The sequence below is a fragment of the Falco cherrug genome, chromosome 3 (assembly GCF_023634085.1).
Source record: "Falco cherrug isolate bFalChe1 chromosome 3, bFalChe1.pri, whole genome shotgun sequence".
NCBI lineage: Eukaryota > Metazoa > Chordata > Aves > Falconiformes > Falconidae > Falco > Falco cherrug.
Window position 1 is genome coordinate 107,926,626 of NC_073699.1, and position 23,282 is coordinate 107,949,907.

The 23,282-nt window shown below is 38.6% G+C and overlaps 1 protein-coding gene across 1 annotated transcript in view; it reads right to left on the minus strand.

The window, feature by feature from the left end:
• PLCH2 (phospholipase C eta 2) overlaps positions 1-23,282 on the minus strand; it is a 121,804-nt gene that overhangs the window by 79,925 nt on the left and 18,597 nt on the right. The window contains exon 7 of the mRNA XM_055703797.1: positions 21,439-21,917. Coding sequence (XP_055559772.1) covers positions 21,439-21,547 — 109 coding nt within the window. The 5' untranslated portion in view covers positions 21,548-21,917. The remainder of the gene's footprint in view (positions 1-21,438; positions 21,918-23,282) is intronic.

The following is a 23,282-nucleotide window of genomic DNA, read 5'->3' on the forward strand; positions in this document are numbered from 1 at the left end:
ATTTGGTGATACTCGATAGATCCCAAGTAAGTAATTTCATACAAGTTACAAATACAGAGCCATGTCTACTTTAGATGTTTACTATAAAATTCGTCTGGACCTGTTTTGAGTCTTGAAGTTAACAAAAGATGGCCTTCTCAAGTATTTCCTGACTGGAGACAGAACAGTCTACATAAGCCTGAACCAAAATCCAACAGAGCCAATAAGAGGGTTCAACAGATGGCAGTTTAGGTTTTGTCACATCCTAAGCATTAGGGCTGTCCTACAAATATCACAGAGATGCTGTAATTCATAGCTTAACACTGGAACTTGCAGCAAAATCTCTACATATCACTGCTAAATAAAAACCACTGTCACCCCTTTTAGCTATTTTCAACTAATTAAACGAAAGCCCAGAATTCTGTTTGTCTTACTAGGCAGCCTGAGCACCAAACAAAACACCCTGCATGCAGGAGCTTCCCTGTTCTCAGTGATACCCTGTATCCACTTCATGTATGTTTGCTCTGACCTGTCAGGTACAGCCCTTAAATTCCTGGGAGCAGCCTTTGCTACCTAAAGCTGAGCTTAAAAGTGACCAATGGCTCCAATGCATGAAAAAACCCTACTCTTTTGTTAAAGGAAATGCCTGCCCCCAAAACCCAGTGAATTTAGTCTGTCCTCACTGTCCACAGGCCACGGCTTGTTCATTCCTGGTAATAAATTATGAATGCCCCCCCATACACATCTGTTATTCAAATCATCAGCTAAGTAACGTATGAATAAATGAAGAGAGTCCTCTGAAGGGGGAGGACCATGGGGGACTAAACTTTTAGTCATGTGCTACAGCAGCAAGCATCAAAGCTTTACTATCAGGTTTGACCCCAGCTGGGTTTTATTTTTTAAAAGGGTTAGAACCAACCTCTTATGAACATGAATCACTAAGCAGCAGGGGCACGGCATGAAAGGTTGCCCAGAAATGCAAGGCAAGAATAAAGACTCAAATGAAAAACTTGCTGGAAGCACTCAGCTATCATAGGTCTTCACTCTCTTGTATCAGTCCGAACCGGGACAGAAGGTCGCAAACGAATTGACAGTTTTCACCAGAAATACATTAGCAGTTAATTCCCACTAAAAAAAGACAGTGTTCAGGTTCAAGAGAACTGATGTAATTTGAAAATACAAAGCCTGCAAATAAAACAAAAGGTGTAGGGCTGCTCAAGGAAGTTTCTAAGCTTATAATAAGCTTAGAATGACAGAAAATTAGAAAAAAAGACAAGTGACATGCCTTGATAGTATTCACCTAATCAAACCACAGCCACACAGCTACACCTAGTAAGATCTTTGTTACTCTTAGTTCATTATGAGGCAAATTTATGAACACATGTGCAAATAATTCATAGTTTGTCATGCAGAGACCATACTGCTGCTTCAGGCAAAAAGAATCTGCATCAAAATACATCTGCAAAACTGTATGTCAAAACAATACCTTTGAAAAGGGGAAAAAGGGAATTACCATGTTGCATTAGGCTGTACCTCCACATAAGACAACCAAGGTATGTTCCTGGAGCATCCAATTAAAGCTTGTTAGACCAAAGTTTTAATTAATTTTCAATAAACCAAAATATGCCTAAGATCAAAGGATGAAGGAAGCATCCCAGTGGCGTGAAAAGAAGGAAAGGGGAATTAGTTTCATCCTCAGATGCCTTATCTGATTACACTTTGTACCCAAGGAGTCAAAGTATCCAGTACTATCTGGAGGTACTTGTTTTAGACAATCTTAGATGCATTACTAAAGATAACTGATCATTAGCTGGCATGCTGAATTCCCTCCCAATATTGCATAGATAAGCAGTTTTTCCTTCTTCATCCATGTAAGTTGGTTGAGCTTGACAGCACTACTTTTAGTTTCATGCCATGGATGCATAAAAGCTTCATTATATGTATGGATGCAGCAAGTCAGTCTTTAAGTCCATTGACTGCAGTCATTATCTTAATATTCTGCCCTTTTCTTCAGATGCAGACAATCTCCTGATTTATACCAAGCAAGCTGAACATACCTTTTAAAAGTTTGTGACGACAAAACCAATGCACCACAATTCCAAACTCCTAACAGGTACAGATGGCCCTGGAGCAGGAAGAACGCATCCTCTCCAAAAACTTCATTGACAAAAGTTCCATAAGGGCCATTGATATAAAAATCCACATTTGACTATTTCATCTCAGAGTAGTTATTTCAACTTTTTCACCAGTCTTTCTCCATAAAATATGATGCAACAGAATAATGATTTGATTTAAGGACACTTCCACTGTAACATTTCCCATGTGCGTGTTGAGTCTGCTATACATTTTCAGCAGTCCCATGCCTTTAGCTTATTAGAGATCATTATATAATAAATTCACATCTCCCACGATGCTAGCATTCAAGATTTTTCCTTGTAAAATGCCTTCCTCTAAGAATCCTTAGAAAAGTTAACTTATCAAGCCTTACAGTCCACAGCAGAGGAAAGACTTCTACTGAAGGAATTGGTTTCCCTCCAAGAGAGACATGGGAATGCACTGAAGGGAGACTGCCTCCCACCTGTAAGCATCTTGTCAGACAAAAGCAAAACCAAAAAGGATCATGTTAAATCCTCTTCCTGAAGGTGCAATATATTAGCAGACAGGAGGGCTTACAAACCATGCACGTCTAGCATCAGTTCCAGAAGAAAACAAGGTAACCATGAAAGTTTCCATATTACTGCTGGGCCTGCCTGGTTTTGAAAATACGACCTTGACATGCTGAAAAAAACCCCAAACAAAACCAAATAAATCATGTTAAACCTGCTGGTGTGCCTTATTTAGCCACTGTATACAAATATTTGTAGAATAATAAAGCAAGCCTTACTACATCTCAAAGGGAAGGAAAAAACTGCTTTATACTATTATGTAACTGACAGAAACCAAAGCTGCAGATGGCTTCTCGATGGCACTGACAAGATGACCAGTTATTCTGAAATGCTTGCAGCATGATCCTATATATTAAAAAAAAAGTCTAGCTTGTGTTTTTTTGTTACAATTACATCAATGACATGTATACCTGATGCCCTAGCTCCTCAGCAACATATCTGTAAATTTCATAACGCAATTTCCTGAGACACGTTCTGGGAGCTGCATTTTCCCAGACTAGAGGGAAGAGCAAGGAAACTTGAGACACTATAGGTTGCATCTGTTGATAAAAATCACATCGCTTAGTAGAGATGTAGCAGAAAATCTGCTGAATAGCCACTACTCCTAATATAATTTAAAAACAAGAAGTCATAAAATAGAGGCATACTGGCAGGCTAAACATGAAAGCAGCTTCAGATTTGCATAAGGTTGCTCTGTACTTGCTCTGTTGACTTTTGAAAGTCTTCCAAAATGGAGATTCCACAGCCTCTTCAGGTAACTTGGTACAGTACTTTGTCTTAATCACAATCACTTAATCACACAACCACCCATCGTACCCACCCCTGCCATGTTCAAGTTTCCCTTGTGGCAACCTGTGACCTTTGCTTCTTGCCTTTTCACCGTATGCCTCTGAGGAGAGTCAGGATTCGCCCTCTAAGTCTCTATTAGCAACGGAAAACCATGATTACACACACACACACCTTTGCTTCTCTTCTCCAAGCTAGTCATGCCCAGTTCCCTCATCCTCTTGTACATCATATGCTCCAGACCCATAATATCTAATCAAGCACTGTCTGAGTCTCAAGTTGGAAACATCACCCATGTGTTGAGGAACCAAAACTGGAAACAGTGTTTGATGGGGCCTCAGAAGTGATGCTCAGGAGGAAATAATCGCCTCCCTCAACCACCTGGATACCCTGCGAAGGCTGGCAGAAGCGCCGTTACAGCGACACGCTGCTGACTCACACCTAACTTTACACCACAGGAAGAAAAGCTCTCACATCCAATTTGGCAGGCTTTGAATTAGCCCTGAAGAGTGCAGCCACTGTCAGGGGAGGAAAAGAAACAGAATGGCACATCTACAGGCTGTTCAAATCTTCGCTGAAACTGGAAATATACCTTTAACTATTTCACTGTGCAGAAGAGGACAAGAATTCAGTGCACAATCCACAAGTCTCAGACATAAAAAACTGTGCCAATGCAGGCTGTATTCCAGGTAATTGCCAAATCCTCCTTACTTTCTTGGTGCATCTCATCCGACAGCATAAACATCACCTGTTTGGGTGCTGAGGACAGGTATAATATTTATTTCTCCATTATAAAAATTAATGCAACAGTCTGTCACTGCATTGTCTCTTATCCCTAAAGTATCTAATTATGCTGCATGTTTCACAACAAAAATGTAGCATGGGACCTTCACAACTCCATCACACTTCTAACTTTTATTATTGCCTCAAACTTTGTTCTTATCAAAGTGAGAAACCTGCACAGCTTGGATGTTACTTGAAGTCAGCAACTTTTACTGAGAAGTAAACAGCAAACTGCACACAGCACAATTTCAGCCAAGTCACCTGAATTCATAGAAGGAAAGAAAATCATGTTCTAAACCAGACATAAAGAACCCAGCACACACTCTCTGGTGATGCTGGCAAATGATGATGGGCAAGTCACTCCAATATCAAAATTATATTTACAGGACATCATGGCCATGATATGCAGAGAATACAGACTTTATCCCTACCCTACCTGTCTGTAAGAAGCTTGAACCTAACATCTGGTACTTGCACTATTAAAAAAAAGCTCTTCCAGTGGAGGATTAAATCATAAGCATCTCAATAGTTCTGTGGCAACTGCATGCTAGAAGAGTGGGGAAGTTATATAAAGCCAAAGGAGAAAAGAAAAATGAAAGAATGTAACTGTTCCGCTGGAGGAATATCCTTAAGGTCACTGTTTCTGTGGGCACAGGAAAAACAAGCAGGTAGCGCTACACCCTGAAAGATAGTTAAGTGGCTGTTCAATAAAGCTTTGAATAAACTGTTATCTCCCCTTGTAAGATTTTCTGAGGACCTGGCTTGCGCAGCACCCAAATGCCTGCAGGTGCTTTTAATAGTTAGATTGCATTCCATGTGTTAGCTGTAATTTGCTTGTCAGTCATTTACTTGACTAATTATCTGCTCAAAATGGCTCATCACACAGGATACCTCAAGTGTTACAACCATTATTGAAGATGCGATAGCTTTATCCTCAAACAGAACAAAGATACATGTAACATCATCCTCTATACAAATATGCTTTGTCATAAAACATGCAACTGACATATGCAGATAAAGAACCACAGAACACACACAACACTGGAGAATAAATTTTGAGATCTGAACATGTTAATGGCTTTAATGAATTATGCACAACAACCAAAGAGTGACTGCACAATCAAAACCGATCAGCTTAATCTGCAAGAGAGAAGGCAGCTTATAATCACTGAGAGAATGCAGGAACATCAGAACTGTGTAGCAGTTAGCAGAGAGATGATTCTATTCCAGATATAAATGATTAATGACACTAAGAAATGATGTGTGAGTTTGGCACTGTGGTGTAGTCCCTCAAATAACCAGCCTTCATTTCCTCCATCAGTGAAGTTTGCAAGGTACACTGAAATGTAACGTCTACAGCTGAAACTGCTCTGAAGTAAACAAATTTGTCAGGGAACTATGAATTCCTCTATCTTCAGCATTACCATTTCCCTGAAGCAGTGCCTATTTCATTTACAGTAAGCGGAATGGATTTTCATTTACTTAACAGTCTTGTATTTATCTAGATACTATGGCCACAATTAATAAAACATGCTTGCTTACCGATAGAAAAGCTTTTGGAACGACAGTGCACTGATAAGGTCTAAAAAAATACTATCTTCTGAACAAACATGGTCAAACAGCTACATAAATATCTCTGAACAAGTGAGAAAAAAGGAAGAGTAATGTGATGTAATCAGCGTACTACTGAAAAAGAACTGTGCCCATAAGCATAAGTACAATTTATCCTCTAGCTAAATTCTAGCATATAGAGTAAAAAGAATAAAACCACCTACTGTGCTTCTGCGATGGGCTTCCTAAATCCATTGTCTTGTAGAAATAACAATTTTTTTTCAACTGTCTATGTTAGAATGAAAAAATACTCAGCATTTTCCCCTCCGTCTTGCTCCCTCTTCTGCAAGTCCCTCTTTCTGTTTGTGTGAGAAGGCAGTTTAAATTTCATCCCATTTATTAGCTCAGTCACTGAGGAATCACTGTCAGTTTTCTGATGGTACAAGCTCCTTTACTGTACACAACACCCAAGGAAGCGGGGGAGAAAAAAAAGAGGTAGGATTTTATCTAAACTACTTTTTGCTGGAACAATTAACTCTTCATTGACTGACACCTCCTTCCGGGTTCCAGTGTCAGTTGACACTGAAACGTCTGTTCCTCTAAGGCAACAGGGAATTCTTTATGACAGCTGTTTAATGCTCATGTTCCTTCTTTTAAGGTTTCCTCTGCTTTTCTCTTCCACTGCTTAACAAGGAACTGCAGTCAGACACTACCACAGCCATGATTTCTTGCTACCATATGAGGTGTCCCTTTTCAATCATGCCAAGTGATTAAGGATCACAAATCCTATGAACTTTAAGTTTGCTGTGATCCCCAGTCACTAACAGCTTCTAAAACTTCTAGAGATCTCTATTAGAGATTTATTCTCCACCCACTAATGCTTGCTTGTTCTTCAGGTAGAAGTATTTAAAACCTCTAACCCTGAACATCCAAAACAACAAACAAAATTATTTGCAAAGAACAAATTCACTATCTCTAGAAAAATAAGATGTGGATCCTTCACCCCTTCATCCCCAAACAAGTTTTCAAGGCAGCAGAACAGAATAATGTTTGTTTCTTTGCAGTGAATTTACAATCACGTAAGAACAGATGATCTTGCTCCACTTCTCTCAATCACCTGTTCTAATAAAGAAACACAATCTAGTAACACCACCCCACAGCCAGTGCAGTATAATCAACCAAGACTGCAAAGGTTTTCACAAGTTTAATGTTCTCCTGGGAGAACTATATGCTCTGTAGATATCTGCATCTCTAAAGCATAAGTTTTAACTTTTTTAGTCCCTGCCCACAGTCAAGCTTCTCCAATTCAAATGTTTACTTAGAGCTGCACGAGGAAAATGAGTCAAAAGACCTAGATTTTCCTAACCATTTTCCTCTGGAGGACAGCATCCTTGATTAAGCACAAACAAGTCTTCCCTCCCCTCCTTCAAACAGTACTTTGTTGTCCATCTATTCCTTATTTCTGCCAATAAATGGTAAGAACAAAACCTGTTCTACAATCATGGGTCTAAATGCCAGTGCTTCTAACAAATGATCATTTGGGGATTTCATTAAGCTCCATTTCTAGACTTTGAAGCTTGATCTTGAAAGCAACCCTGCTCCTGCATCTGCACTATTACAAAGATTTGTGTTGTGTGGAGGACACTTTCTTGGAACTATCTTCCTCTGACCTTCACTAATGGTCTTGCACATTCTAAACATCTGCATATGTAAGCACAAAGTTATTCACTGTGACACAAAGCTGAAGTTTTTTCTTCCTTAGATCCAATCACAAACCCTGCTAGCCTACTAGGAACCTACACACCCCTTCCGGATCGGTAAGGGATACACCAGCATTAAGGGGATTAAGATGGTCTCTAAACTGCTGCAAAATCATTTGTTGTCTTCTTTACTGAGCCAATTGTCTGGAGCCAGCATTTCAGGGAGGGAAAAAGATTATTACTTCAGGGAAATATCAGTGGTTCTGGCAAATGGTAGAGTATTGCATTAAATTATTTCATCCACCGACTATAGTTCCATGTCCTATGACTGGGGGGGGGGGGGGGGGGGGGGGGGGGGAATCAAACTATACCTTCTGAGTGGTTTACACAGTTTCAATTCTCCATTAAATTTTGGAATATTAGCCCTTCACATGGTTAAATGAGTATTATTCAGAGAACTGTTCTAATCAAATTGTTATGGAAATGGCCAAAATGAAATATAAACCCTCTAATTTATATCTATCTTATTGTTTCACAATTACATAGTGCAGTGCAATGTAGTACTTAACAACACTCAAATATTTAAAAGCACAAAGTGAAAAAAAGTTTTAAATACAAGGAAAAGGTACACAGGCAGATCAACATGATCACATCATACAAAACTCAGTAAAATGCCAAAACATGTTCTAATATATTCAGATCCTTGGTGAGCTTATTGTTTGAATCTTGATGCTATTTTCTCCCAGAGAAGCATCTCCCAAACTTCACTCAATATCAAAGGAAGTGAGGAACTTGTTATAGCAAATAGTATAGTAAAATGAAGTACAGGACTGCGGCTGTTAATGCTTCTGTATTTAAAATACATGCCAAGGAACACACATAGTAGGATAAAGGAAGCTTTATTTGTTACTTGAGACATGTAAAAAACCAAACAAACCAAACAAAAAACCCCAAACCACCACAAACATTCAAGACCTCACTAGAAAGGCCAAGCCAAGGGCTCTTACCACGCTGTTGCATGGCACTGTTCTTTCTCATCTGAGAGAATGCTATCCAGGCACTCTTCCAGGGATTAGATGAGAAAAAGGAATAAAAAAAGGAACATACATTTGCTAACAGAATTCTCTCATCATTAGAAGTAACACTCGGTTCTGTCAGCAACAGCATCCGCACCAGCTCAGAAGGGTATCTTTCTCAGAAAGATCTCTTTAACCAATTAAGATCTTTTTTGCCTAATTCTACTGAATCTCATTCAGTGAAGCAATATTGTTCGTCATCGCTGAAAGTATGATCCTTGAGACTCATTCTGATGACCACCTAAGGAGTCTGTCTCACACTGAGAAAAACAATCAACAAAACCTTAAAATACTGCCAAAAAAATATCTCATTCACTCTCTTCTATAAACCATTCACAGCTCTTATGCTGACAATGCTCTACAAAAAGAGAAGGTCCATAATAGAACAGCTTCCCTTCACATTGGTACACAGGTTGAACTCATGGTTTGTATCTCTGAGTTCATGAGTCCAAAAGCAGAGTATTCTCATTTTTGTACTATATAGCCAGTGACGCAGCTGAAGAATCCTGGATTTGCCTAGAAGATAGCAGCAGCCACACATAAAGAAGTTCTTCATAGTTAATGAACTGCAGGAAACCACTATGATTTGCTTCGTAAGACAAATGAAGTTATTTTTCTTTCAAGAAACAAAGCATTCCTCTCTGATGAATTATTTAACCTCAGATCGAACTGTCAGATAAGATTCTGATGTGAACAAAGATAAAAAGAAAACTGCTTGTAGATGAAGGACATTTAAATGTTTTGGGAGGTAAGCAGTATCTAAAGCCAGGCAGGTTTCAGAGTATCACACAGTCGGAGATGGCTTGGATTTTAAAAGCCGTATGCCAAACTCCACATGCAAATGAAAGCCAGGCAATAGTTCCTGCTGTAAGACACGATGGCCAAGAGCCACTTAGCTATAACTGCCTTCAGTGACTTTCAGGGAGATCAAGTTCACCAGAGCTATCAGCAGATACAAGTGATTTACTTGTGAGAAAATGTATGAGGGAGAGACTCAGCTTTTGGTTACAGTGCTTACAAGAACAGCATCCTTCTGAGTCGATTTGATTGACAGACTTATTCACAGCTAATGGCTATATCTTAAGAACTTCCCACAAATAGTGCCAATATAGTTGAACTTTTGTTAAAGAATACTGGATTTCCCATCCCCCTGCCATGTCTTTGACAAACATGCAGGCTAAGTGCCCACCTAAATGAATGAAAGGAACATATTTTTCCTCTCACAGTATTATAAAAACTTTTTTTTATTATTGTTCCGGCACTGGTTCAGTCAATCCAGAACTCACTTGACTACCTCTAAACATACGACAATATTATGACATTATTCTGAGTGAGCATTGGTTTTTATTTATTTCACTTGTTTCTAAGAATCAAACTATAAAGAAATTTAACTTCCCTGCTAGCAGATACTCACAGCTATCAAGAACGTGCAACTAGCAGCAGTTTTGAGGGAACACAGTGGTAACACCCCTAGGTAATCCACCATTCAAGTGATGCCAGTTACAAAAGCTCTAGAAACAACAGTACTCCGACAGAACTGGTTCCGAGGCAGAATGAAACCTTCCAAACCTGCATTCTAGAAATATGAAGTGAATGTTTGGAGGCTTTGTAAATATGAGCACATGTGCAGTGCAGTCTTCCATGATTTCTCTCTTTCACAGGAACCCTTCATAGTACTGGTCATATACAGTAGAAGAGCCATGTTTATGCATCATGGTTTTGGCACTGTACTATTCACAAAAACTGTTTAATAACCAAGGAAGATAGATAGATATAAATGTAAATTCTTGTTCCAAAGTCTCCTCTCTCCTTTCTGGTTTGTGCTCATGCCAGTTTAGCATTTGTGCATTCATCCAGTAGATGGCAATAGTGACACAGACAGACCATTGCATTAGCAATATTCTTGCCCTAGACTCTGGGATACGTGTGCAAACAGTATTATTTATTCTGCTTGAAGTGTCCTATTTCCCACTGCATACTTCTGAAATCTTTACAGGCAGCAACAGATACAGAACAGAAAGAGCATGAAAACTTGTGGGGGGAGATTTTGATGGAGGTGGTAGAAGAAACAAGTGACACAAAAAGAGATCCATTAAGATCATCACAGTGGTAGCGCAGATCAGACAACATTATGACATTGATAGCATATTACTTGGTTGTTGCAGTCCAAGCCTAAAGAGGGTCTTGCTCAGCCTCCTCTCCAAGACTGGTTACTTCTGTAAGGGCAATATAATTTGCTCACAGATTCTCTAGAGCACTTTAAATTGTCTTGGAGTAACATAATAATCCTTAGCTCCTCAAAAAAAGGCAGTCTGCTCATTAGAAAGCTTTAACCCATCAAACCTGCCATTTGTTACTTTCCTTTTCAAACTTTAAAGCGAAGGCCTGCTGATTTTAAGTTACACAAACAAAAATCTGAGATGCAGATTACTGCTATAAAACTAACATGGCTATACCCTACACGTGTAGTACGCTGCCTTTTTTTTTTTACCCCCGGTACACAAAAACCAAAGATTCTACAACATAGTTCACTCAGTATCTTTTATCTTGTTTTCACTAGTTAACTTCCACAGAAGACAGAGCTAGCATATAAATTGACAAGCCAAATAACTCTCCCCTTCTTTTTGTAGTTGTGTGACTTCAATGGCACACCACAACGAAAGGTGAGGCCAAACTGCAGTATTCCTATTGACAGTGGAGAAGGACCAACAAGTTAAACCTCTGTCTTCAGTACCTTAATGGTTCCCATTGCTAATTCTGACAGTTTCACAACCTTCCACACATTTATTCTAACAAAACTCCACTAAGATAAAGACAGGTAGTTACTATTATTTCATGATTCTAAACAAAAATCACTATCCAAAGTCAAACGATGTGTGAATTGGAGACAACAAACTGGATACCTCTCTGCTCCCTTGCAGGTGTCAATTCCAATAGTATTTAGGCTGCTAACTTCCACCAGACTTCAGTGGAACATCTGTGCCTAAACACCTTTAGGCATCTTGGCACAGCCTCCAAGAACTACATTACAATACACTGAACTAAAAAAAACACCAAACAAAAACTGCCAACCAAACAAAACCAAGGAAGCTTGATAGTTTTTCCTTGCCTGTTGAGTCTATTTGGGCTAAATGGCAAGGCTTAAAAAGCTTATTTGATCCAAACGAATATCCTTAAGAAAACAAATATACATTCCTCAGACAAGAAAAAGCAATAGACGAACCACATCAGCTGAAAGACAAGATACCAATGGTCAGCAAAGTCAGAATGAAATGCAAGATCCTCACACACTGCTTGGTCCAGACTTGCTATTGAGCTGTGCCTTGTATCATCATTTATCCTACAGAACGATGGTATTGTACAGCCACTCTGTAAGTTGGTAAAGGAAGGTAACAGCTGAGAAAGAGTCCAGGTTGTGGAGTGCTTGCATTAGTCTTTAACACAAGCTAGAATGTTTAGACATTTATGTTGCTTTTGTATCACGAGAGCACAGATCAAGATCATTAAACTAGACTGAAACATTTCCAATTTATTCTACTGCAATCTTGAAGTGCTTAGTCAGAAGAGCTTTCACGAGTTCATCATGAATGTTCGCAGCCTCAGGAAAGATTTTAATTCACTGCAGTACTCTGGAGTACTTTTGAACCCTATTGGACCCTAATGTTTCAGATATTTTTAAACAAATTATCTGAAATATAAATTAGCTGCTTTACATATATTTGATTATCTCAAAACAAAGAAACCTAAACCCAAGTGAATTACAATCAATCCAGACTTTCCATTTAGTTCAATTTTCCTAATGCTTTCACTAATTTCAACTATTACTTCCCCCCTCAGTGTGTTTTCTCATGCTGGTTTCCCAGCGATTTGATTGCTCAGTCATGTTTTATTCAGGCATCTTAATCTTCTCCTGTGCATCCTTCTCATGTGCACTTCAGCATCAGTTCAAGCCCTTTAATAATGACAATTGTTAATACAATGAGTATAAAAGTCAGCTACTATGATGTACAAAACCACACCAAGCACTTACAAAAATTTTGTTGTAAATCCTCAGATTAACATTTCTTAATCAGCCGCAAAGTAAGAATTGTGTGTATAGCTGCAAGATTTTTTTTTTTTAATCCAATGATTACATGGAAATACTAGGAATGCTTACATGGAATCACTAGTTGCAAAAACTGACAGTGTAACTAAGCACTGTCTTTATATGTTATCATCTGTATCTTACTCAAACTTCAAATGATTTTATAAATTTAATTTTTGGGGAGGTACACTTCAGCAAATAGTAAGTTCTAGGGTCTTCTCTCACTTTTTTTTATTTGAAGTGATTACTGAAATAATCTGCAAGAGAAATTGTAATGAGCCATCACAAAAATGACTGTTCAAGTTTCTGTTGAGCTGCCTTTTACAGCTGGAAACAAACCCTTTGAGGCCCTGTAACCTGGGCTGGAGGGGTTCAGGCTGGACTCAAGCCTGAGCCTCCTGCAGAGCCCTTTTCTAGTGGAGAGGCAGGTGCAAAGCAGGGACTGCATAAGGAACCGAATGTCTTCCTGGTATCTTCCATCATATGGTTCGTAAATCTCTGCCCTACATCACAAGTGTGTAAGGAACATGCATGTATGTAGTGTAACTCACGTATGGATAAAATTAAGAACACCGCTGCCCTCTGCTGTTAAATTACAGTCAAATATGGCCACCTGGATTGCAAACTAACCTGAGGAACAGAAGTTGCTCTTGTCATCAAGTAATTTATGATACTTTCTCCCTTACAATGCATACTACATTACCGAAATGGCACAATTTCTTACAATTTTGTTATCTCCTAATGGAGATAAAACTGCTAAGACTGAATTCTTTCAAAAAGTTTTTCAGTATTAAAGAATGCTACATGAGCATGGACAACAGTAAACTGCCTTTTTCAGAAACTGAATCAGTTTCACTGTTTCATCAGCCCTCACATCTACTCCAGATCACCTGAGATGAAATACATTAGTTCCTAATCTTTCAGGCAATTCACCACCTAAATATTTGGGTGCTTATTTGCATGTAATATGTCTGCAAATAAATCAAATCTTGTTTTAAACACTTGAAAGTCTGGCTAGAGATTGCCAGTCACCTTCTGAGTCTGCATTAGGAAGCAGTAAACTAAGCCTAAATTCAGAGAAATTCTAGGCTGAAATGGGCTCAAGCAATAACGTAGAAATACATCTCAATCTATTTAGCTCTACTGTTCCAGCTCTCAGGTACCAAGGTTCAGACAGAATGCTAAACTTCAGAGTTGCAGCTATGCATATCAGTTGCACCATACAACTAGTTGCAGTCTAACACGAATGTCTAAATGTTCACACCTCTTCTGCAAATTAAGTTAATACTATTAATTTGTTAGTCACCCAGAAGCCTCCATAGAAATCCATCCAATAAAGTACAGGCAGGAACACTTTCGAGCCCTCTATTTACAACCTCTTTTTTAAAAAAAAAAAAAAAAAAATTATTCTAGGAGAAATTCTGCCCCTAAAATACACACAAATTTACTTCTAAAGAAATCACCATCTTACAACCAAGGCACAGAAACAGAGATGTCAGATAGCAATTACAGAAGTCACACACACACAGAGCAGTCTGCGAGGGACCGCAGGGGAATTCTCTACCCAGACTAGGAAATGTCTAATCAGCTGGAGCAGGCACATACAGCTGACTGCTACACAGATACTCTCTTACTGCCCTCCATTTGAATCTTGGGAGGCACAGACCAAGGATTCAGCTCATCCTGGATAACTGAAAAAATCAAACAGCAGAATCTGGAAACTGCTGACGAACATCCTTGTATACAGTTCAGACAACAATTCAGTTGTTATATATTGAATAATACAATTCAGACACAGTTCAATCAACAATTCTCATAGTCCTACTCTATGTTTTTCTCAAATATTTTAAAATGTTAACCTAACAAAAGTAATTGCACCTTTTCCCTCCCAATTTTAGCATGCCAGTCTCCAGCAGATTTAGATTAAGCATCCCTAAATGGAACCAGCTGGTACCTAGAATACATAACAAGTGTGCTAAAAGAACATTTACCTTATACAACAGATGCTTCACTTATTAAACAGCCCTTCATCATAAAAGACATGCCTTTTTTTTTAATACAACAAAATTTAAATCTAATTTTTAAAAAATTCTGTATGTCGACCTGGGGTGGTTTGGGTTTTGTATGGGGTTTTTTTTTGGCAGGAAAGAGAATAAATAACATACCAAACTTACTCTCACCTAACCGAGTATTCTAGCTACACAAACCTTCTGGGGTTCAGACTCTTTTGGGATCTACAAATTGCATTTTGCAGGAAGTTCCCAAGCAGCTAATATTAGCACCCACAAGTGTCCCTCTCCAGAAGATCTTACCATAGTTATTTCATTTCTGATTTGTTTAGGTTGAACATCATTGTTATTTGTATTTCAGCAGGGGTAACAAAAAAAAACCAACCAAAAAAACCCAAAACAACCCCCAAAAAAAGGACTCAAGCATGACTGGGAAGTGTCTGTTGTGCAGGAATAGCAGTTCCCATTTATAATCAAAATAAGAAACAACAGGACAAAGCAAAGTTACAAAAACAATCAAACAAGTGAGTAACAGAATCAAAACTAGATTCTACTGAGTTGTCCAATATCATAGCCTTAGATTCATGCTTTATTACAACAGTCGGTGGACTCATGAACACTTTACCATAAGCTGACATTGCCAACAAAGGGAACAATGGTGCATTCTGCAAGCCTCACTCCTTCATTTCTGCCTCTGCAGCCAGGAGGAGGACAAACAGCAGTTTGCAACATTCCTTACACTATAGCCTTACTCTCCATTCAGGAAGGAGAAAAGGCGTTGAAAACATAATTCTGTAAGTTGAGACTAAACAAAAAAAGTTCAGGATTTGGTGCCAGAATTTTGTAGTATCCAAATCAAGGAGAATTACATGTTTAAGTTTAAACCTTGGGATAAACAGTGTGTCTTTTCAGACTGCATCAACAAAAACAAACCAGTATCCATTCTTCATTCACTCACTAATACATGCAGAACTAGTAGAACCACAACATCGTTTCACATTTTATTTTTAACTGACAGGCAGTTTCACAGAAATCTAGCTTTAATCCAAGTGACTTTCCAACTCATAATATCACTTGTGTGTCTGCTTTTCAGCTACATTTGTATCATAGAATGGTTTGGGTTGGAAGGGACCTTTAAAGATCACCTAGTCCAACCCCTCTGCCATGACAGAAGCACTGCTCATGTAGACAGGCAGCAAGTTAGAGCCACATGCTGAAAGCCATCTAAGTACTTCTCCAGGCTAATCTGATGTACTATATATCTAAGCAAACAGGATTTTGCATGTCTGTGCACAACACACTTTCATCAGATTATGAGGGAAAAGTGAGTCTAGACATGCCAGAACGTATTTGGAAAATAGAGAATTACTGAATTTGCCATATACTTCCTTGATTTTGGACCTTCCCAATGCTGCCATAATAATGTTTAATCACATTATAAAGCAAAATTATGTAGCAGTTAATTGCATTCCACTCAGATTTCCTTTTTACATAGCAATCTTACTCCTCATCCAGATACAGCCTACTCAGAAAAGTGGAGATTTTATTCCAAAAAAAGCAACAAGTTTTGAAAACTGTCTCAACTGATGAAACAAATCAGAAAACTGCAGAAGAGTGCTAAGAATTTCAAGCCATCTAAGATTAGTAAGTATGGTAGAGAAGTAGATTGTAGGTAGCTATGATACTATGAGGCCAAACAATCAATTGAGGAACACTTATTTAGCTGTATGGATTTATTCCAACTAGTGATTTAAGACTCTCGCTCCATCCTTTCCTAAGTTTTATTGCAGATATATTCACCCAAATAAAAAAGCTGAAGGGTTACATTTGACAGCATAGGCTTGATAAAGCTGAAATGTCAAATTGTAAAGCATAGGCTACCCAAGACAACAGCTCGACAGTATTATGATCAATTCTGTAGTTCGCTTAGCATTTATTACAATACAAATAAGGTAAGAGCTGTCACTGCACTGCAGAGCATTTATACTGAGTCATATAAAGAGTTAATTAGGGAGTTAAGAACAAACTCAAGTGGGTGTTCAGAAAAAGTCTGCAAAGGGATTCCTGAGCTGCAGACCAGCTTTTGTTTAGGTTCAGACCCACTTACATTGGAATGCTGGAAGTGCTGCACAGGCACAATGAAGACTTTCTCTCCCTCCAGCTATTCCTGCTGTCTCTTTGCACTCTGTCCTACGTTCGCACACTGATAAAGCTTTATGTATAGACATATATAATGGACAATTCTTATTCAGGAGGCATCAAATTACAATTCATCCTACAAATAAAAAGTAGATCCTTAAGAGTCAGTTTATATGATATAGCAATAACTGGAACATATCATCTTACTTCTGTAGTGCCGGAAAACACACAAATGATGGAATACACCTATTTCACCTCTAAATTTCTGCACTTCTCTTTTTCAAGCCCCTTGCAAACCAATTTATGAGACAGTACTAGGAAAAATAATTATCATTATTGCTGTGACACAGATGAGAGGCAGGAAACAATTTTTGTAAATATTTCTCTTTTATTATTAACACACTATAATAGTAGTATTGGGGCAACCTTCCCCAGAGCATATGAGCAAGCACATCTTCACATGATGAGGTCCCACAAGATATGAATCAACCAGCTTGCAGACTTCAGGACAGAAGGGCTCCAGGGATGTGCAAAGGCAAGAGAAGACTGTGGAATGCTAAAGATCCTAGTATGGGCCTTCAGTATTCAAAAGATTTGTCAGCTAAGAATAGTATCTCTTAGGAAAGGTCTCAGTTTAGCAAAGTACTTCAGCAGATGCTTCATTCCATTGCTAGTGATCATGACACTGAACGGAAGCTTCATTTAGCCAACTGCTTTGGGCATTTGCCTATGCTGCAACAACACAAACAAGACACTAACAGAGGCTCAACAGACTTTTAAAAGAATCAAAAGCAAAAAAAACCCTACAATGCTGCTGAAAAAAATGTATATGCATTTAACACATGCACCATAGTAAAACTTAGTTACTGTTTGCAGGACGCTAAAAAACTGTCCATTTCCTTTAGACTACCTTTCAATCAAGAATATACTTTATGGTTATTGAAAAAAATATAGTCTTTGGAATAATTTGTTAACAGAAGCTCCACTTACTTGCATAAATTTAAGAATAAATATAGAATATTTAAGTACTTACTGCATACAGCGAACCAAAGAAGCACATTTAGACTATGATCAAACATGATGGCTACTTCTACTAGGAAAAAATTGGTATCACTAAATATGTAAGATAAAGGTCAGAACTAGTGTAATGACAGTTAATTATGGATTATATTTTCACTGACAAACTTATTTTTAATACAACGACAACACAAATATATTCAGCCCTATTAATGCTAGTAAAAAAAAATATATACATTTCAGCCCAAATTGTAAGCCAGCAGAAGATAAGTTGATCTCACGGTTGCTGGAAATTTGGTCAAAATGATGAAATTAGTTCCTGTGAGAGCCAAGCCAAAACTTTTAGCCTTGTCTACTTGGGTTAAATCAACTTTTTTTTATTTTAAATGCAATAAATCAACTCCTCCTCCTTCAGATCTCTCATCTGCCACAGACATCAGTTACACAATTCCCTTCCTCCTACCCAATCTCCAGTCAACACCTGATGTGAAAAATCACTTCTGTAATCTCCAGAGCTTCCTAAGAAAAGAGCTCATTTTCCTCTGCAGAAGTTGTCAACACTCAAAAAAGCGCAACAGCTAACAATAGTTATTCTTTGAGCTTGGTATCTTTCTGCTCAATTCAGACAACTTCATGGCACAGAGCCATAACCTGAGGCAGTATAAATCCCAATCTTATCAACTTCAAGAAAGATTTTCCAGCAGCAGTTGAAAAAATGAAGGAAAAAAGCTGCAATCAGTTTTGACAGTCTCATCCTATGATACTCACTTAAAATTTTTACACTTGTGGCCCAAAATATTTTGCTTTGAGAAAGATGTTGGGTTTTCCTTGCTGCCCTTATGGCCTTTGTAGCTGCATTCTACTGCAATGATTCCTCCCAGTTTTCCCAGCATTTAGCATTCCCGCTGGAATATATTTGGTCAAGATTAAAGAAAAAAATATTTAGGAGCACTTGGTGCTGCTGAATAAAGGACCCTGGTTGAAAGCCAAAAAACCCCCCAGTTGATAGGCAATTGCACTAGAATCACCCACAAAACTCGTAATGCTCAGGGTACAGGGCTACCATTTGTTTCTTTAGTATGAAGTGCTTTGACAAGAAAAATAATCTTGTGTCTCACAAAAGTGTTCAGCATACCTCACTGCCTTCTTCAGAGAAATTGAGCAGACACAAACATTTGCTATAGCAAAGCTACCTATGCCAAATTCTGTAATTCTTATCAATTGTCCTTTCTCTTACAATCCTCCTTCCTCTCAAATCCACAGTTCTTAAGAACACTATTTCAGTCTAAAAACTTTCCTATTTTAGGATCAATGACCAGCACAAATGCTTCAGAGATCTATGGAAATAAAACTTGCAATGCCTTATCTGAAAATACCTATCTCTTTCCTCCTGCAAGATATAATCCTGACCTCTACTAGTTCCTAGATTAAATCCTAAAAATGAGGCTTAATTGAGATATGATTGCTTTTATTTAGTAAATGCCAGATATTATTTCTACCTACATTCAGAAGCAAGTTCTTATTGGCCATCTTCTGTCTTAACTATCCGGCAAAGAAGTGATACACATTCCTTTTAAATTCCAGTGTTTCCCTCTTAAACCACCAAGACTTTGAGACTACTATTCCTTTTCTCTCTCTCTCATCTGTGTTTGCATGTCTTGTCAGCTTCACTTTTTCATGCATTGTTTCCAGTTTACATTGCCAAAGGGAGCTACAAGCCACCGAAATACTATCCACTGAAGATATTCCAGCTAATTAATTCATCACTCAGAAAAAACATCTCTGCTAACCAGCATCGGGAGGCAGCTAAAAATGCAACAGTCAAATTTAAAAACAGGCAGGTTTGCATTCTTTCAGAAAAGTGTTAATTTTCATCAGCTTAATTTTCAGACTAAACCAGATACCCATTATCTGTTGGGGCCAAGAAGGGCTAAGAATAAGCAGTCTGGGTTCCCACTGCATTTCAACATGAGAATCTAGAAGCAGGAGTGCAGTTTCTGCGTACAGCTGCTTGGTTTTATATGTGAAAAACCTCCTTATGTTGGAAATACTTTACTTGTTGAACACACAGACCTTACATTCTCTCAGATACAACGCAAGACACGCAGCCAGGAACACAGCTGCATCTCTTGGTTTCTGTAAAGGCACCAATGTTACGATTCTTTGTTAACAAATCATGGATGATAGGCACATCATCTGTGGTTTCAAAAGCAGATAGGCGTGTATCTCCAAATAGGCTTTGAAAGATCTTTGAAAGACATTTTAAAATTCATATATTTAGCAAACCAACAACTGAAACATTCCCAGCCATGAGAGATTCTGTTGAAGACCAGAAGGGATCACAGGTCTTTTATGGGAAATGTGCATAAACCATTCAAGGCACAAGCCAGACAATGATTCAGAGCCAGTTTGTTACTGATGCAAACTTGCACTGTCTGAAGGTCTGGTAAATAAAGAGTACTCTTATATCATTCTTCCGATCTACCTATAAATTTTGCCATGTCCCAATTATTTGACTATACCATTTTTATTTATAACCACACAAGGCAACACATCAAGATTCTAATCAGCACATTAGGTGAGGGTACACTTTATATTTTTCCTTAACTGGGGAGTAGAAGTCAGTTTCCCCATCTATTTAAGCACATCTCCAGAACACGCCAGTCATTTATTCAAGTATGAATGTCACCAGTTACATGAAGATACTATGCTGTCCAGCATGTCTTGGAAAACAGTGGCAAGAGTCATAATCCTATGTTATCATGCAGCAAAACAGTTGCAATTTTACTGTACTTAATGAACACTGAAAAGAACAAGTAGTTCCTTCATGCAAAATAATTTATAAAACACATACATAAATTTCACCCTCCATTAAAATCACTAAGGAACTAATGGAGTAAAGAGATTGGGGTCAGGGGGTTAGTCTAGGTGTCAGTTTAAAACAGCCAAAACCAGGCTATGTTTTAATCATCTCTTCCTGCACATTAGAGGGTTTGCTACCAGTAGGTGAACACACCACAGCTAACTAACAAAAGCAGTTTAAACCTTCCTAAGGCTGCAAAGGTAAAGCTCGGCGTGCAAAGCCTCCAATCTAAAAATATGTGTTGAGAAAATTTCAGCGATTCTACTCAGAAAGGTCCCTTCCCATGACTCAAATGTCACAGACTGCATACAAGCAAGGCCATAAGAAAGATTGATTCAGAGATATCCTTAGCGTATAAGGCAATTTTCCATATCTTATTTAGACTTGCTACAATTTTTGCCTTCCAATACCACCTAATTTAACTCCTAGTCTGCATCAGACTTGTACATGCCACCAACTACTGGAACAGATCAAACACAGGCCAGAGTAGTGACACTTTCTTTGGGGGTGGGGTGGTGTTTTGGTTTTTTTGTGGGTTTGGGGGCTGCTGGTGGTGTGTTGGGCTTTTTTTATTTTTAAATACACTTCACCCAAACTCTAGTCATCATACCAACTACACAGGAAAAAAGGGACTGGGGAACATACAAGCACAATTCCCTCCAACAAATGTAAGGAAAACTAGAAGTCCCATATGAAATCTTAATACAATAAAAATAAATTGAGAGAAAAAGACAGTATTTTCAGTACCAACCTACTAGATGAATGGATGGTAACCTTCCACTTACCTATTGTGATGATGTTTGCAGAGAGGAAATGGAAACCGTTTCCATCATGGAGCATGAGTTTTCTTTGTGTCAAATCTCCTGCTACAGGTTTTGGAGAAGTCAAAGCCATCTCAAGCTTTCAGAGCAGCCTAGAAACAAGTGTTTGCTCCAAGTCAAACTATCTCAGAGCAGATGTCTGCAGAAATATTCAGCTGAGGAATAGAAGTATCTTAGTAAAACCCAGAATTTCAGGATGTTGCTGGCTTGCTTCAGAAGCCACGATGAGTGCCTTCTCTGGAATTCCACATTCAAGAGACTGTCCTGGCTTAATCCTGCTGACACATATTCCACACATTGACGAACAGGATTTATAGCATCAGTGTGGAGAAGGAACTACCACTGAGCTCAGTCTTGATGGCATGGATGCAATGGCCCTTCCAGGAGCAAAATAGTTACAAGTATTCAGTGTATCTTCCCAGGGTTTCTTGCATGTTGCGAACCTGGAGAAGACAATGTTTTTAAATAGTGGAAGTTGCTTTATCTGTTTATTATACAATACAGGAACATAGCTAGATTACAAACAAATGGGCTGACCTCAGCAGATTCTTTTACCCAGATAGCTCCTGGCATAACAGAAGGTCCCAACCCTTCCCTCACCCCAGTATTTTCTATAATCACAGAAAACTGTGCTCTTGCCAGCAGCAACTTCTCCAGGAACCAAACAACTCATGCTTAGATTTAATTCTTTTTAATTTTATATATGTGTGTATATACACACACACACACAGAGATAGATACACATAAGTGAATGTATCGGCTATGGTTCTCAAAGCTGTCCTTTGGGAACTATCTGTGGTGACATTGGCTTGTTCATTCAGTTCTGTCTCTTACCCTTTAAAGTTCTTTTCTTCTCTTACATGCTGTCAACTGTCTTCATGCTGTATCTCTTCACTGATGGCTGGCATTGACCCTGCCTTTTCTTACTTACCTCCTGCCCACTGGACACAGAAGGCTCACCTTTTCAAAGCTTTCATATGGAGACCTTCCTCTGAGAATGAAAGTTGAAGGCTCACTCCAAAACAGCAATCATACAAGACAGAAACCTGGGATCCTACCTTGTGCTGGTAACTGTTTGAATCTATGGGAGTCTCCTTCAGTTTGTAATTACAAGTTGAGCTCTGAAACATTGCCCTAACATGTTTTGTTGTGAAAGCACAGATCCAGTTTGACATTATTTTAAAAGAGAGAGGGCAATGAGGCATCACTATTAATTGACAGTGAGTAGAACTGGTGGGTTTGCAAGACATCAGTAGCAAAAAGTTACTGAGATGTTCCCTTTACAGCATCTCTCAGTCTGAATTCTCTCTGTCTTGGTTTTGGTCCCTCATTCAGCTTCTTTGGGAAGTCATTTCCTCTCTATGACTATCTTTTTACCAAGCCCCACCTTCTCCATTTCTATCTAGTCAAAATCTCCTGTGTTGAGACGGAGCATTTCAGTCAATGAAGCAATACCCACATGTGGAGCCAAATGCATAGCAATTTCATATATGGGAGAGCAGTGCTTAGCAATATTAATCCTGTAGAAATTCAGTATCACTAAAATCACTTGTCTCCAGATTTAAACAGGAAATATCTCAAATTGTAACCTGTGGCTCTGAAATAATTTTGAGTGTATCATGAGCAAAATTAATTTGGTGAAGAATATGTTCATTACAAAGCACAGCTAGGGTCACCAAAACTGTAAACTTAGGGCAGATTTCACAAACTGACTGGATTGAAAGGCAAGGGAGGTAAAAGGCTATTAAAAGATACTTCGTGGCCTGCCCTCCCCCCACCAAATATACACCCTTGTATGTGCTGTCATC